The sequence below is a fragment of the Papio anubis genome, chromosome 15 (genome assembly GCF_008728515.1).
Source record: "Papio anubis isolate 15944 chromosome 15, Panubis1.0, whole genome shotgun sequence".
Taxonomy (NCBI): Eukaryota; Metazoa; Chordata; class Mammalia; order Primates; family Cercopithecidae; genus Papio; species Papio anubis.
The window spans coordinates 48,026,594-48,044,646 of record NC_044990.1 but is presented as its reverse complement, the minus strand read 5'-3'; the positions used below and the strand labels follow the sequence as shown (position 1 = coordinate 48,044,646).

The following is an 18,053-nucleotide window of genomic DNA, read 5'->3' as shown; positions in this document are numbered from 1 at the left end:
ACTTACTGTACCACTAACATATAATCTTTAAGCATAAAATATGAGAAATTAAACCCAAGTACTATTAATATAAAAATACTATGCTAAAATTATTTTTACATGGTACTAAAGTCAAGAAGGCATAGGGTTACTTGTAAGCTAAAATTAATCCACCCTAATTAGTTAAAAGAGTCATCTAAATATTAGGGATAGAATATAAACTCATTTTAATATAAATTATTCTCTGCATTCATATTCCAAACTTTAAAAATATTTGAATCTATGTCATGAATCTACTTTTCTGAAACCTAAGCTGTTTCCAAACTCTTGGATTTACTTTTTTATTCTGTTATAATTTTGCAAGAAGAAACATGAAAAAGGAGTACATTTCTAATTTTTTTCTTTTTTTTTTTGTTTTTTTATTTATTTGTACAAATTCATGAAGTACATGAGAAATTTTGTTACATGCATATAGCGTGTTGTAATCAAGGCAGGGTATTTGGAGTGTCTGTCACCTGAGAACAATACATTTTTGTTAGGTATAGTCACCCTACTCTGCTATCATACATTGAATTTAATCCTTCCATCTTACTAAGAATTTTACCCTTTAACTCAGTTTGCTTCCTTGTCCTCCATGTCTCCCACTCACCCTTCATAGTCTCTGTTATCTGTCTTTCAACTCTCTACCTCCATATAATTAATTTTCTTAGCTCCCAAATAAAAGCGAGAAAATGTGATATTTGTCTTTTAGTGCCTGGCTTATTTCACTTAAGATAATGACCTCCAGTTCCATACATGTTGCTACAAATGGCACAATTTTATTCTTTCTTATGGCCAAGTTGCATTCTATTGTGTATATATACCACATTTTCTTTATTAATTAACCTATTGATGGATACGTAGATTGATTCCATATATTTGCTATTATAAATAGTGCTGCAATTAACATATGAATGCAGATATCCATTGATATACTGATTTATTTTCCTTTGGATAGATATCCAGTAGTAGAATTGCTGGATCAAATGGTAATTCTACTTTTAGTTTTTTGAGAAATCTCCACATTGATTTCCATAGTGGCTCTACTAGTTTGCCTTCCAACAAACACTATATAAGTTCCCTTTTCTCCTCATTCACACCATCATGCTACTTTTTGTCTTTTTAAATAGTCATTCTGACTGGGATAAGACAGTATTTCATTGTGATTTTGATTCAAATTTCCCTGATGATTAATGATATTGAGCATTTTAGCATATACCTGTTGGCCATTTGTATGTCTTCTTTCGAGAATTATCTAGTCATGTCCTTTGCCCACTTTTTAATGGGATTAGTTTTTTCTTGTTGAGTTGCTTTTGTTTCCTGTACATTCTGCATATTTGTCCTCTGTTGGATAAATAATTTGCTAATATTTCTCCCATTAAACAGATTGTCTTTTCACTCTGTTGGTTTTTTTTTCTTTGTTGTGCAGAAGATTTTTAATTTGATATACTCCCATTTGTCTTTTTGTTGTTGTTGCCTGTGCTTTTGATGTCTTAGTCATAAATCCTTTGCTTAGACCACTGTTTGTGAGAATTTCCCTGAAGTTTTCTTCTAGTGTTTTTATATTAACAGTTTTGCAACTTACATTTATGTATTCAATTCATTTTGAGTTGATTTTTGTATATGGTGACAGACAGGAGTCTAGTTTCATTCTTCTGCATGTGGCTATCCAATTTTCCCAGCACCATTTATTGAAGAGTGTGTCTTTTCCCAAGTGTAAGTTATTGTTGACCTTCTCAAAGAGCAGTTAGCAGTAAATATGTGGCTTTATTTCTGGCCTCTCTATTTTGTTCCATTGGCCTTTGTATCTATCTTTAGAGAAATACCATGTTGCTTGGGTTAAGTCAGGTAATGTGATACCTCCAGTTTTGTTCTTTTAGATCAGGATTGCTTTGACATTTGGGCTCTTTTTTAGTTTGATATTTTATATATATATATTTTAGAATTGCTTTATCCAATTCTGTGAAAAAACGACTTTGGTAATTTGATAGAGATTGTGTTGAGTCTTTTCAAAACTTTCCATTGGAGATCTTCTATACTAAAATATATATGTGTGTGTATACATATATATAAATACAAAGATCGTGTTCAAAATAAAAGTGGGTAGAAAGGCAGCTATTAGTATACAACAAAGGGAAACTGAGCCAAGAATGCAATTAATTGTCTTCACTTAAGTAATTCCAAAGCATCTAGTAACTAATATTATACTTCTTTTTTTTTTTTTTTTTGAGACAGAGTCTCGCTCTGGCGCCCAGGCTGGAGTGCAGTGGCCGGATCTCAGCTTACTGCAAGCTCCGCCTACAGGCGTTCCCGCCACCTCGCCTGGCTCAGTTTTTTGTATTTTTTAGTAGAGACGGGGTTTCACCGTGTTAGCCAGGATGGTCTCGATCTCCTGACCTCGTGATCCGCCCGTCTCGGCCTCCCAAAGTGCTGGGATTACAGGCTTGAGCCACCGCGCCCGGCCATATTATACTTCTTATTCAGATTAAAACTGTTCTGGCCCAGGCACAGTGGCTCATACCTGTAATCCCAGCAATCTGGGAGACAGAGGCAGGTGGATCACCTGAGGTCAGGAGTTTGAGACTAGCCTGACCGACATAGCGAAACCCTGTCTCTACTAAAAATGCAAAAATTAGCTGGGTATGGTGGTGCACACCTGTAATCTCAGCTACTCAGGAGACTGAGGCAGGAGAATTGCTTGAACCCAGGAGGCAGAGGTTGCAGTGAGCCGAGATGACACCACTGCACTCCAGCCTGGACAACGGAGTGAGACTCTGTCTCAAAAAAATAATAATAATAAATTATTCGGTGTAATTATTCTATACTCTTTATGGCACCTCTAATGGTTTTAGATAGTAGGTAGGCTTAAATATTTTAATTAAAGCCATAATTTTAGTGTTCAATTTAATTAGTTAAATGCTGCCATTTTTATTCATTCAATGAACATTTGTGTACAGATGTGGTACAATTTTTTATCAATGTACAAGGAAAGGTCAGTGAGTAAATGCTAAATTTTCTACTTTTTAATTTTCTAAATCTATGGGACACATTTTATTGTCACTTAAAGTGAAACAGGATCCATTAAAAAAGAAAAGGAGAGACTAAAAGAATCAAGGAGAAAAAATTCTAAAGAGCGAGAAAGTGGAAAATAAAAAATACTCTGGATGTGAGCAAATAAATGTAAACAAAATTTGCAGGGAAAATAACCTATCATAGCAAAAAAAATAGACACAATATACTTTAAAACTACTGGTCTCACTCTCTTGGTCTCTTGGGTGCTGAATTTTGGTATAAAATTTTCACTACTGGAAACTATTACTTTGCCTAATACACAACTTTTAAATTCCTTATATAATTAAAGAAATGTTATGAGGAAATTGTTTTCATCTTTATTGAGTTATTTTTAATTTAAAAGGTATTTAAATTATACTTGACACATTTTACATTAAATATATGAACACTTATGATAAGCTTGTAATGGATTAATTTGTTGAGGTCTATTTTTAAATGTCTTTCACCTGACGTGTTTCTGGCCAACACAGGTAACTATACTTGATTTTCAGACAGCTTTCATAAAAAGAAAGTGAATGGAAAAACTGATCACTGTAGGTATTTGTTTTTACTCTGTGTGGTAAAATGATAAATAATATTGAATCAAAAATAATATCCATTCTGTCTCTATTGAAAGCCATTCATTTTACACATTTTTATTTGTTGCTGTAATGGATTCTTACTACACCCTGCATCCTGCTCAATATAAGGATAATATCGTAGACATTAAACTTCTAATTTTAAGTAATGACCTAATGTTCATCCCTTTGAAAACATTATTAACAGTGATTGTGTATTATTCACAGATATTGGCTGACCTAGAAAATCATGCATTATTTAAGAATGATCTGGAATGTCAAAAACTGATTCTAGAAGCAATGAAATACCATCTATTGCCAGAAAGAAGAACTTTAATGCAAAGTCCGAGAACTAAACCCAGAAAATCTACAGTTGGAACTTTGTATGCTGTAGGAGGAATGGATAACAACAAAGGTATATAATTTTGGATTTATATAACTATACATCCTGTGTTATATTGTGATGCAGCTTTAATATTGTAATGGTTAATATCACAAAAATTTACATAAACTTAGCTTTAATTATTGTTATTTCAGATTAAGAGAGAAATTAAATATCTCTTATTTTTGGTCTGTAGGTGCTTTCTGCTTCTTATTCATCTTTAAGTTCCTTATTCATTTCCTGTGCATTATGTACAAGATTTCATATAAAATAAAAAAGAGATTTGAGTCACTTAACACAGGCCAAACAATTTTCTGGACATATTGAGAATGGTATTTCAATGCTAAGAAATGTAAAATACTAGGCAAATTCTTCCTGGGATCTCAATTATGAAGAGAATCTCTGAGAAGTTGAGAATGTCACATAGAAGCCAGATAAATAAGTAGACAATTATAAAGAAGTATAAGAATGGTGAAAGTTATAATTTATAGTTTTAATTGTGTTTACTAATTTAGTCCTTCAAAAGAAAGTGAATCATTTGTTTAAAATTAAACATATGCATTTAAAGATTTTATTCTTATGCTTTTAGAGTTACTGGAAAAATCTCCAAAAATTTGTCCTCTTCAGATTTTCTTATGTCTGTCTTAATTTTCCTGAATAAGTACACAAGAAAAATAATATTTAAAAAGTGTAATTTTCATGTTTGTTTCTAATAAATGATATAACTAACCATAAGATACTTCTAGTAAGTATAAAAAAAACTGAAATTGGCAACAATAGAGTATGACCAAATATTCAGCATCTTTTTTTAAATTATTAAGATAAATGAGAACAACAACAACAAAAAACAAACTTATTTCAATCATAAGCGGAGATTTCAAAATTGTAGCTGAAGGGAAAAAATTTATGTAATCAATAAGGAATGGCACATTCTTATTTGTTATCTGTCAAAAAGATATCCTATGGCTGTTAGATGGTTTTCATAGTTTATTTTTGGAAAACAGCAACTCCTGTAACATATGAAAATGCAGAAGTCTAAAGAAATGAGATTTCTTTTATAAGTACATAGCAAATCTAGATAGTAAAAGGGCTAAATGTTTGTCATCACATGGATGAATATAGGCACACATAAAAGAGAATATTCGTCCTGGGATATTTTGAATATTCTAAAGCTTAGAATACACTATTATTGAAGTAAGAAAGCCTTAGAAACTTCTTTAAAACACAATAAAATATCTTCTGTCTGGGGTAGTCTCTTTCCCAAAAGACAGAATCTGGATGGTGATTTTGATGTTTACTTCAAAAAATATCAGATATATAATCTATATCTCTACATCTATATCTATATCTATATCATATATGTGTGTATATATACATATAACTATATATATACACACATATAACTATTTATATTTCTATAGAAATATACCTATTTATCATGGTATTCAACTTCCTCTCTTGGACATTATATAGCTAGGCACCTAAGTATAGGTATATATAGATTTACTAACATCCTTGAAGTTGTTACTTTTGTTGCTTGTAGTCATTACTTACATTGTATGCGTGAAACTATGTTATTACATTTTTGAAAGACACTTCAAATTGCTTACTAATTATTATTCACATGGAAATGTCACAGTTTACTTGAGCTTAACCCTATTATTAAACACTTTGCTGGGATTCAAGTATTTTTTATATACATAATGCCACCATTAGCATCCACATACATAAAAGTTTATCCTAATCACTGAGTATTTCCTTAAATAGACATCTAGATGAAAAATTAGTGGGTAGGAAAGGAAAGCCTTTGTGACATATAAGCTTATTTCTTTTTAGAAAATATATAAGAATTTATAATATTACCAAGTTATATAGAATGACAGTTTTACTGTCTTGTCAAAAATTTTTTTATGAATAAGTTTTAACATAACAAAATAGAGAGTCGTATAATCAATCCCCAAGTGTTCGTCATTACATTTATATTTCTCTTCTTATTAGTGAGATTGAACTTTTTGTATTTTAATTTTTATGCATTTAATCACACAGATAATAATGAATATTGATATATTAGTACCTGTCTTCTAATTATTGCATTTTTTGCAGTTTCTTGAGCATTGTTTGGTCAGTAGTAACAGCCTATGGTCCAATCCCATCATTTTTTTAATTTTAAAGGAAATAATTTTGATACTTCAGAAGCCTGCTGTAAATATCTAGTAGGTAGCATAACACACCTGGCAATATTTGAAAGAATGATGGATATTGTATAAGAAAATATATAGATGCTCTGGATAATATTAAGTTTTCTAAGACAGAATTTACTTTTTTTTAGGCAAACACTTAGAGTAAGAGAAAATTGCCTTCTTCCAAGCAAGAATTGGATGATTTGAGACCAAGATTTAGTGTTTTTTGAGGACTGCCTTACTCTTGTTTCGCTTTCAATATTTATACCAGGGCCACTCATTCTTGGTGAGCCCTGAATGCTGTTTCATTTTTAACTCAGAACTAGCTTTGCTTAGTTCTGAGATAAATCTATGCCTTACAACTATTTATAAGCTAAGTTTATCATCTTAACTTCCATTTTCTGCCTGGATCTCTGCCTTTTGCTGTGTACATCTTCAAATTCAGCGAATGCCCAGAGAAGACAAGCAGTGTTGCCCTGCCGTTCTCTTTACTGAGGGATAGGAGTCTAAGGTCCTGACTGCCTTGATTGCCCTGAACTGCAATTTGTATCTTTTCAGCCTCATCAGACTGCCCGGTGGCCTCAGCCCACATGTATGCAAAGTCTCTTAGCCTAGAGCTGCTTGTGAATAAATCATTTCTAAAGGCAAAAATGGTAAAGAATGTCAGGCTCATTTCCATTCACGTCCCCTCTTTCTGGGACTTCAGATTTTTAAGTGTTAGCTGTATTTTTTAGTCTCTAATGTCTTTAAACACCTAAATTTTGTACTATGAACTGAACCTTTGTAGTTACTCATGTGGGAACAGTTTGTCTGATACAAACTAATCCATCATGTTTAAAAGCAGAAGCTCCTGTGTATTTGTTATTTTGAGGTTGTCTATATCTGAAACTTCTTGAATTATTTTCACATTTATATATTTATTTATGAATTTCAATGTTCTTTTTTTTTCATTCTGTCCATTATTTCTTAACAATTACACATTTTATTTTATATCCTGTGGCTAATAATTTCAGCATCGAAAAGGTTGGGGTCTAAATCTGTTGTTTGTTGCTTCTGACAACTCTCACTCATGTTAGTTTGATTCCTTCTGTGTTAGGTAATATTATTTTAAAGTTATAATTAGTTTTCTTTACTCTCTGGGACTTCTTAGGGGCCTAAATTTTGCAGATGCCTTCCTCTAATTAGCCTGAATTTGCTTCAACCCAGAACCAAAGGCATCACTAACATAGAGGCATGTCAGCCCCCTTTAACCATCCAGGCTTAATGCAAGATCTGTGGTTCCTTGTTCTCCCACCTTGAGTTTGGCCCAAGGCAGATGCCTCAGATCTCATTGTTGGAAACCTCTGTCCACAAGAAATGCTGGCTTTTGTATTCCTTTAGGTCTCTCTCTGGTTTCACCTCACTGTTCCTTCAGCTATTTGACTGCCCTTGAAAATTTCTCTTATTTTCATGTAAGATGAGCAATGCAAATAATTTTTTTTTTTTTTTTTTTGTAATTTGCCCAAGTGGGCTGGTATTAGAATTAGAGGGCATTTCAGCCTGAGTCTTCTATTCTAAAACAGTCAGAAGCATCCTATTTCTCTTTTATTCTAAAGTTTTCTCCATAGATTATTTCACTTGTTTTATGTCCTATAAATTTTGAAGAGTAGATATTTTGTCTATAACTAAACCATTAACACTCTGAAATGTTTCAAATATTTTAGATATTTGTAAGGTAGACTCCTTGACATTTTCATAGTTAATTAATTTTGGAATATTCACAAATTTAATAGTATTATTTTCAGTTATAACTTCTACATCTCTAAAATGCGAATAATAATCCCACCTCAAATTTTAAATTCTAACATGTATTAAATTAGAACATATCTAATTACAATGTAAATGACCATTCATTAATAATTTGATCAAATCCCACGATTCTAATAGTGAGTGTAATTCAAAATCTGGAGCCTAAACAGGAATTGATACATGTCTTAGAACTGAGTGATCATTAGCAAATATTCAAAACTACAAGTACAAATTATTGAATACTCCTTTGTTCTCCTGTTATACATTAATTCTCTTTTTCAAATGATAGACAACTTCGCAACAGAAACTACATGTTTCTAATTTTAGAAACACTATTAATTGTGATAACACTTGTGATCAATTGTAGACTTTCAGTAAACATCTACTAAATTTAAATTGTAACTAATTTAACTGATCTAAATGGATATCCAAAATGGACAAATGTTTCATATATTTATGAATTATAAATTCACTTTGAAGTATAATATACTATTTATCAATATAAACTGTGTTAATGTGAAATTCACCTTTGTAACATTTTGAAGATGTGAAAAGCAAAATGTAATTAGAAGATCTCTGTTACCTACACAACTCTTCCCATAGGACCCTTCAAGCAGAAAAGAATTTTATGGATCTAGGACACTTTTCCTCAGTAACTGATTATTTGTAAATGATAGATATTACATCAATGACATAAATACACACATATGTACATTTAACTGCAATTTTATTTTTTTCTCCCCCCAATTTATGTACTTATTTATTTATTTTTATTTCAATAGGTTTGTGGGAAACAGTTACTTTTTGGTTTACATAGATAAGTTCTTTTTTTTTATATATATATATATACTTTAAGTTCTAGGGTACATGTGCATAATGTGCAGCTTTGTTACATATGTATACTTGTGCCATGTTGGTGTGCTGCAGCCATCAACTCGTCAGCACCCATCAACTCGTCATTTACATCAGGTATAACTTCCAATGCAATCCCTCCCCCCTCCTCCCTCCCCCCTCCCCATGATAGGCCCCAGTGTGTGATGTTCCCTTCCCGAGTCCAAGTGATCTCATTGTTCAGTTCCCACCTATGAGTGAAAACATGTGGTGTTTGGTTTTCTGTTCTTGTGATAGTTTGCTAAGAATGATGGTTTCCAGCTGCATCCATGTCCCTACAAAGGACACAAACTCATCCTTTTTGATGGCTGCATAGTATTCCATGGTGTATATGTGCCACATTTTCTTAATCCAGTCTGTCACTGATGGACATTTGGGTTGATTCCAAGTCTTTGCTATTGTGAATAGTGCCGCAATAAACATACGTGTGCATGTGTCTTTATAGCAGCATGATTTATAATCCTTTGGGTATATACCCAGTAATGGGATGGCTGGGTCATATGGTACATCTAGTTCTAGATCCTTCAAGAATCGCCATACTGTCTTCCATAATGGTTGAACTAGTTTACAATCCCACCAACAGTGTAAAAGTGTTCCTATTTCTCCACATCCTCTCCAGCACCTGTTGTTTCCTGACTTTTTAATGATCGCCATTCTAACTGGTGTGAGATGGTATCTCATTGTGGTTTTGATTTGCATTTCTCTGATGGCCAGTGATGATGAGCATTTTTTTCATGTGTCTGTTGGCTGTAGGAATGTCTTCTTTTGAGAAATGTCTGTTCATATCCTTTGCCCACTTTTTGATGGGGTTGTTTGTTTTTTTCTTGTAAATTTGTTTGAGTTCTTTATAGGTTCTGGATATTAGCCCTTTGTCAGATGAGTAGATTGCAAAAATTTTCTCCCATTCTGTAGGTTGCCTGTTCACTCTGATGGTGGTTTCTTTTGCTGTGCAGAAGCTCTTTAGTTTAATTAGATCCCATTTGTCAATTTTGGCTTTTGCTGCCGTTGCTTTTGGTGTTTTAGACATGAAGTCTTTGCCCATGCCTATGTCCTGAATGGTACTACCTAAGTTTTCCTCTAGGATTTTTATGGTATTAGGTCTAACATTTAAGTCTCTAATCCATCTTGAATTAATTTTCATATAAGGAGTAAGGAAAGGATCCAGTTTCAGCTTTCTACTTAAGGCTAGCCAATTTTCCCAGCACCATTTATTAAATAGGGAATCCTTTCCCCATTTCTTGTTTCTCTCAGGTTTGTCAAAGATCAGATGGCTGTAGATGTGTGGTATTATTTCTGAGGACTCTGTTCTTTTCCATTGCTCTATATCTCTGTTTTGGCACCAGTACCATGCTGTTTTGGTTACTGTAGCCTTGTAGTATAGTTTGAAGTCAGGCAGCGTGATGCCTCCAGCTTTGTTCTTTTGACTTAGGATTGTCTTGGAGATGCGGGCTCTTTTTTGGTTCCATATGAACTTTAAAGCAGTTTTTTCCAATTCTGTGAAGAAACTCATTGGTAGCTTGATGGGGATGGCATTGAATCTATAAATAACCTTGGGCAGTATGGCCATTTTCACGATATTGATTCTTCCTATCCATGAGCATGGTGTGTTCTTCCATTTGTTTGTGTCCTCTTTTATTTCACTGAGCAGTGGTTTGTAGTTCTCCTTGAAGAGGTCCTTTACATCCCTTGTAAGTTGGATTCTAGGTATTTTATTCTCTTTGAAGCAATTGTGAATGGAAGTTCATTCATGATTTGTCTCTCTGTTTGTCTGTTACTGGTGTATAAGAATGCTTGTGATTTTTGCACATTAATTTTGTATCCTGAGACTTTGCTGAAGATTCTTATCAGCTTAAGGAGATTTTGGGCTGAGACAATGGGATTTTCTAAATATACAATCATGTCATCTGCAAAGAGGGACAATTTGACTTCTTCTTGTCCTAACTGAATACCCTTGATTTCTTTCTCTTGCCTGATTGCCCTAGCCAGAACTTCCAACACTATGTTGAATAGGAGTGGTGAGAGAGGGCATCCCTGTCTTGTGCCAGTTTTCAAAGGGAATTTTTCCAGTTTTTGCCCTTTCAGTATGATATTGGCTGTGGTTTTGTCATAAATAGCTCATGATTTTGAGATACATTGCATCAATACCGAATTTATTGAGCGTTTTTAGCATGAAGGGCTGTTGAATTTTGTCAAAAACCTTTTTTGCATCTATTGAGATAATCATGTGGTTCTTGTCTTTGGTTCTGTTTATATGCTGGATTATGTTTATTGATCTGCGAATGTTGAACCAGCCTTGCATCCCAGGGATGAAGCCCACTTGATCCTGGTGGATAAGCTTTTTGATGTGTTGCTGAATCCGGTTTTCCAGTATTTTATTGAGGATTTTTGCATCGATGTTCATCAAGGATATCGGTCTAAAATTCTCTTTTTTTGTTATGTCTCTGCCAGGCTTTGGTATCAGGATGATGTTGGCCTCATAAAATGAGTTAGGGAGGATTCCCTCTTTTTCTATTGATTGGAATAGTTTCAGAAGGAATGGTACCAGCTCCTCCTTGTACCTCTGGTAGAATTCAGCTGTGAATCCATCTGGTCATGGACTTTTTTTGGTTGGTAGGCTATTAATTATTGCCTCAATTTCAGAGCCTGCTATTGGTCTATTCAGGGATTCCACTTCTTCCTGGTTTAGTCTTGGAAGAGTGTAAGTGTCCAAGAAATTATCCATTTCTTCCAGATTTTCTAGTTTATTTGCGTAGAGGTGTTTATAGTATTCTCTGATGGTAGTTTGTATTTCTGTGGGGTCGGTGGTGATATCCCCTTTATCATTTTTTATTGCGTCGATTTGATTCTTCTCTCTTTTCTTCTTTATTAGTCTTGCTAGCGGTCTGTCAATTTTGTTGATCTTTTCAAAAAACCAACTCCTGGATTCATTGATTTTTTGGAGGGTTTTTTGTGTCTCTATCTCCTTCAGTTCTGCTCTGATCTTAGTTATTTCTTGCCTTCTGCTAGCTTTTGAATGTGTTTGCTCTTGCTTCTCTAGTTCTTTTAATTGTGATGTTAGAGTGTCAGTTTTAGATCTTTCCTGCTTTCTCTTGTGGGCATTTAGTGCTATAAATTTCCCTCTACACACTGCTTTAAATGTGTCCCAGAGATTCTGGTATGTTGTATCTTTGTTCTCATTGGTTTCAAAGAACATCTTTATTTCTGCCTTCATTTCGTTATGTACCCAGTAGTCATTCAGGAACAGGTTGTTCAGTTTCCATGTAGTTGAGTGGTTTTGATTTAGTTTCTTAGCCCTGAGTTCTAGTTTGATTGCACTGTGGTCTGAGAGACAGTTTGTTATAATTTCTGTTCTTGTACATTTGCTGAGGAGTGCTTTACTTCCAATTATGTGGTCAATTTTGGAATAAGTGTGATGTGGTTCTGAGAAGAATGTATATTCTGTTGATTTGGGGTGGAGAGTTCTATAGATGTCTATTAGGTCTGCTTGCTGCAGAGATGAGTTCAATTCCTGGATATCCTTGTTAACTTTCTGTCTCGTTGATCTGTCTAATGTTGACAGTGGAGTGTTGAAGTCTCCCATTATTATTGTATAGGAGTCTAAGTCTCTTTGTAAGTCTCTAAGGACTTGCTTTATGAATGTGGGTGCTCCTGTATTGGGTGCATATATATTTAGGATAGTTAGCTCTTACTGTTGAATTGATCCTTTTACCATTATGTAATGGTCTTCTTTGTCTCTTTTGATCTTTGATGGTTTAAAGTCTGTTTTATCAGAGACTAGTATTGCAACCTCTGTTTTTTTTTTTTTTGTTCTCCATTTGCTTGGTAAATCTTCCTCCATCCCTTTATTTTGAGCCTATGTATGTCTCTGCATGTGAGATGGGTCTCCTGAATACAGCAGACTGATGGATCTTGACTCTTTATCCAATTTGCCAGTCTGTGTCGTTTAATTGGAGCATTTACTCCATTTACATTTAAGGTTAATATTGTTATGTGTGAACTTGCTCCTGCCATTATGATATTAACTGGTTATTTTGCTCGTTAGTTGATGCAGTTTCTTCCTAGCCTAAATGGTCTTTACATTTTGGCATGGTTTTGCAATGGCTGGTACCAGTTGTTCCTTTCCATGTTTAGTGCTTCCTTCAGGGTCTCTTGTAAGGCAGGCCTAGTGGTGACAAAATCTCTAAGCATTTGCTTATCTGTAAAGGATTTTATTTCTCCTTCACTTATGAAACTTAGTTTGGCTGGATATGAAATTCTGGGTTGAAAATTCTTTTCTTTAAGAATGTTGAATATTGGCCTCCACTCTCTTCTGGCTTGTAGAGTTTCTGCCGAGAGATCTGCTGTTAGTCTGATGGGCTTCCCTTTGTGGGTAACCTGACCTTTCTCTCTGGCTGCCCTTAAGATTTTTTCCTTCATTTCAACTTTGGGGAATCTGGCAATTATGTGTCTTGGAGTTGCTCTTCTCGAGGAGTATCTTTGTGGCGTTCTCTGTATTTCCTGGATTTGAATGTTGGCCTGCCCTACTAGGTTGAGGAAGTTCTCCTGGATGATATCCTGAAGAGTGTTTTCCAACTTGGTTCCATTTTCCCCCTCACTTTCAGGCACCCCAATCAGACGTAGATTTGGTCTTTTTACATAATCCCATACTTCTTGCAGGTTTTGTTCATTTCTTTTTCTTCTTTTTTTCTTTTGGTTTCTCTTCTCGCTTCATTTCGTTCATTTGATCCTCAATCGCTGATACTCTTTCTTCCAGTTGATCGAGTCGGTTACTGAAGCTTGTGCATTTGTCCCGTGTTTCTCGTGTCATGGTTTTCATCTCTTTCATTTTGTTTATGACCTTCTCTGCATTAATTACTCTAGCCATCAATTCTTCCACTTTTTTTTCAAGATTTTTAGTTTCTTTGCGCTGGGTATGTAATTCCTCCTTTAGCTCTGAGAAGTTTGATGGACTGAAGCCTTCTTCTCTCATCTCGTCAAAGTCATTCTCTGTCCAGCTTTGATCCGTTGCTGGCGATGAGCTGCGCTCCTTTGCCGGGGGAGATGTGCTCTTATTTTTTGAATTTCCAGCTTTTCTGCCCTGCTTTTTCCCCATCTTTGTGGTTTTATCTGCCTCTGGTCTTTGATGATGGTGACATACTGATGGGGTTTTGGTGTAGGTGTCCTTCCTGTTTGATAGTTTTCCTTCTAACAGTCAGGACCCTCAGCTGTAGGTCTGTTGGAGATTGCTTGAGGTCCACTCCAGACCCTGTTTGCCTGGGTGTCAGCAGCAGAGGCTGCAGAAGATAGAATATTGCTGAACAGCGATTGTACCTGTCTGATTCTCACTTTGGAGGCTTCCTCTCAGGGGTGTACTCCACCCTGTGAGGTGTGGGGTGTCAGACTGCCCCTAGTGGGGGATGTCTCCCAGTTAGGCTACTCAGGGGTCAGGGACCCACTTGAGCAGGCAGTCTGTCCCTTCTCAGATCTCAACCTCCGTGTTGGAAGATCCACTGCACTCTTCAAAGCTGTCAGACAGAGTCATTTGCATCTGCAGAGGTTTCTGCTGCTTTTGTTGTTTACTGTGCCCTGTCCCCAGAGGTGGAGTTTACAGAGACAGGCAGGACTCCTTGAGCTGCTGTGAGCTCCACTCAGTTCGAGCTTCCCAGCAGCTTTGTTTACCTACTTAAGCCTCAGCAATGGCAGGCGCCCCTCCCCCAGCCTGGCTGCTGCCTTTCGGCGAGACCACAGACTGCTGTGCTAGCAATGAGGGAGGCTCCGTGGGCGTGGGACCCTCCCGGCCAGGTGTGAGATATAATCTCCTGGTGTGCCTGTTTGCTTAAAGCACAGTATTGGGGTGGGAGTTACCCGATTTTCCAGGTGTTGTGTGTCTCAGTTCCCCTGGCTAGGAAAAGGGATTCCCTTTCCCCTTGCACTTCCCAGGTGAGGTGATGCCTCGCCCTGCTTCAGCTCTCGCTGGTCGGGCTGCAGCAGCTGACCAGCACCAATTGTCCCGCACTCCCTAGTGAGATGAACCCAGTACCTCAGTTGAAAATGCAGAAATCACCGGTCTTCTGTGTCGCTCACGCTGGGAGTTGCAGACTGGAGCTGTTCCTATTCGGCCATCTTGCTCCGCCCCCCCATAGATAAGTTCTTTAGTGATGATTTCTGAGATTTTGGTGTACCCATCACCTGAGTAGTGTACACTGTACCCAATGTGTAGTCTTTTATCCCTTAACCCCCACCCTTTCATCCCTCCCCTCAAGTCCCCAAAGTCCATTGTATTGTTCTTATAACTTTGTGTCCTCATAGCTTAGCTCCCACTTATAACTGAGAACATATGATGTTAGGTTTTCCATTGTCGGGTTACTTCAGTGGGAATAATGGTCTTCAACTCCATCCAGGTTACTGCAAATGCCACTATTTGGTTCCTTTTTGTGGCTGAGTAGTATTCCATGGCATGTATGTATGTGCATGTGTGTATATATATATACACACACATATATACACACACATATATGTGTATATATATATACACCCACACACATTTACATAAACATACACACATAAACACACACACCCCATTATTTCTTTATCCACTCATTGATTGATGGGCATTTGGACTGGTTCCATACTTTTGCATACTTTTGCAACTGCAAATTGTATTGCTATAAACATGCATACGTGCAGATGTCTTTTTCATATAATGACTTCTTTCCATCTAAGTAGATATCCAGTACTGGGATTGCTGGATCCACTGGTAGATCTGTTTTATTTTTTAAGGAATCTCCATACTGTTTTCCATAGTGGTTGGACTAGTTTACATTCCCACCAGCATTGTAAAAGTGTTCCCTTTTCACCACATTCATGTCAACATCTATTATTTTTTGATTTTTTGATAATGACTATTCTTGGAGGAGTAAACTGGTATCACATTGTGATTTTAATTTGCATTTCCCTGATCATTAGTGATGCTGAGTATTTTTTCATATGTTTGTCGGCCAATTATTTATGTTATTTTGAGAATTATCTATTCATGTCCTTAGTCCACTTTTTGATGGGATTATGTATTGCTTCTTGCTGATATGTTTGAGTTCTTTGTAGATTCTGGACATTTGTCCATTGTCAGATGCATAGTTTGTGAAGATTTTCTCCCACTCTGTGGGTTGTTTGTTTACTCTGCTGATTATTTCCTTTGGTGTACAGAAACGTATTTAGTTTAATTAAGTCCTATCTATCGTTTTTGTTGTTGTTACATTTGCTTTGGAGTTCTTGGTCATAAAGTCTTTCCCTAAGACAATCCTTAGAATAATTTTTCTGAGGCTATCTTCTACATTTTTAATGACTTTAGGTCTTAATTAAGTCTTTGATTAATATTAGGTTGATTTTTGTATAAAATGAGAGATGAGGATCCAGTTTTGTTTTACTACATGTGGCTTGCCAATTATCCCAACAAAATTTGTTGAATAGGGTGTCCTTTCCCCACTCTATGTTTTTGTTTCCTTTGTCAAAGATCAGTTGGCTGTAAGTATTTGGCTTTCTTTCTGGGTTTTCTATTCTCTTCTATTTGTCTGTGTGCCTATTTTTATAGCAGCACCATGCTGTTTTGGTGGCTATAGTCTTACCATATAGTTTGAAGTTGGGTGATGTGATGCCTCTAGATCTGTTGTTGTTGTTTAGTCTTGCTTTGACTAGGCAGGCTGTTTTTTGATTCTATGTGAAGTTTAGAATTCTTTTTTAAGTTCTATGAAGAATGACAATATTTTGATGGGAACTGCATTGAATTTTTAGATTGCTTTTGGCAATATAATTATTTTCCCAATGATTCTACCCATCCATGAACATGAGATGTGTTTCCCATCTGTCATCAATGATTTATTTCTGTCATCAATGATTTCCTTCAGCAGTGTTTTGTAGCTTTCCATGCAGAGTCTTTCACCTTCTTGCTTAGGTATATTCCTAAATATGTTATACTATTTCTTGGAAGCTCTTTTAAAAGGAGTTGATTTCTTGATTTAATTCTCAGCTTGGTCGCTGTTGGTGTATAATGGTGGTACCAATTTGTGTACATTGATTTTGTATCCTGAAACTTTACTGAATTCTTTTATCAGATCTAGGAACTTTTTGCATGAGTTTGTAGAGTTTTCTAGGTATACAATCATATCATCAGTGAACAGCGACAGTTTGACTTTATTTTTACCAATTTTGATGCCCTTTATTTATTTCTTTTGTCCAATTGTTCTGGCTAGGAGTTCCAGTATTATGTTGAATAGAAGTGGTAAAAGTGGGCATCCTTGCTTTGTTCCAGTTCTCAGGGGGAATGTTTTCAACTTTTCCTCATCCAGTATAATGTTGACTGTGGGTTTGTCATAAATGGCTTTTATTATCTTAAAGTATGTCCCCTCTATGCCAGTTTTGCTGAGGATTTTAATCATAAAGGGATGTTGGATTTTGTTAAATACTTTTTCTGCATCTCTTGGGATGATGATGTGATTTTTGTTTTTAATTCTTTTTATGTTGTGTAGCACATCTATCGACTTGCATATGTTACACCATCCATGCATCCCTAGTGTGAAACCAACTTGATCATGGTGGATTATCTTTTTGATGTGCTGTTGGATTCAGTTAGCCAGTATTTTGCTGAGGATTTTTGCATATATGTGTATTAGGGATGCTGGTCTGTAGTTTTCTTTTTTGTTATGTCCTTTCCTGGTTTTGGTATTAAGGTTATGGGAGTTTCATAGAATGATTTACAGAGGATTCTCTCCTTCTCTATCTTTTGGAATAGTTTCAATAGAATTGGTACCAATTCTTCTTTGAATATCCGATATAATTCAGCTGTCAATCCACCGAATCTTGGACTCCTGTTTTTTGACACTTTTTTTTTAAATTACCATTTCAATCTTGCTCCTTGTTATTGGTCTGTTCAGAGTTTCTATTTCTTTCTGGTTGAATCTAGGACAGTGGTATATTTCCAGGAATTTATCCATCTCTGCTAGCTTTTCTAGCCTGTGCACGTAAAGGTGTTAATAGTAGTCCTGCCTGATCTTTTCTATTTCTGTGTTATCAGTTGTAATATCTCCTGTTTCATTTCTAATTGGGCTATTTGGACCTTCTCTCTTCTTTTCTTGGTTAATCTCACTAATGGTCTTTGAGTTATGTTTATCTTTTCAAAGAACCAGCTTTTTG

At 35.6% G+C, this 18,053-nt stretch overlaps 1 protein-coding gene across 1 annotated transcript in view; it reads left to right on the top strand.

The window, feature by feature from the left end:
• Positions 1 to 3,685: 3,685 nt before the first annotated feature.
• LOC101015833 (kelch-like protein 1) overlaps positions 3,686 to 18,053 on the top strand; it is a 136,265-nt gene continuing 121,897 nt past the window's right edge. The window contains exon 1 of the mRNA XM_031655881.1: positions 3,686 to 4,062. Coding sequence (XP_031511741.1) covers positions 3,741 to 4,062 — 322 coding nt within the window. The 5' untranslated portion in view covers positions 3,686 to 3,740. The remainder of the gene's footprint in view (positions 4,063 to 18,053) is intronic.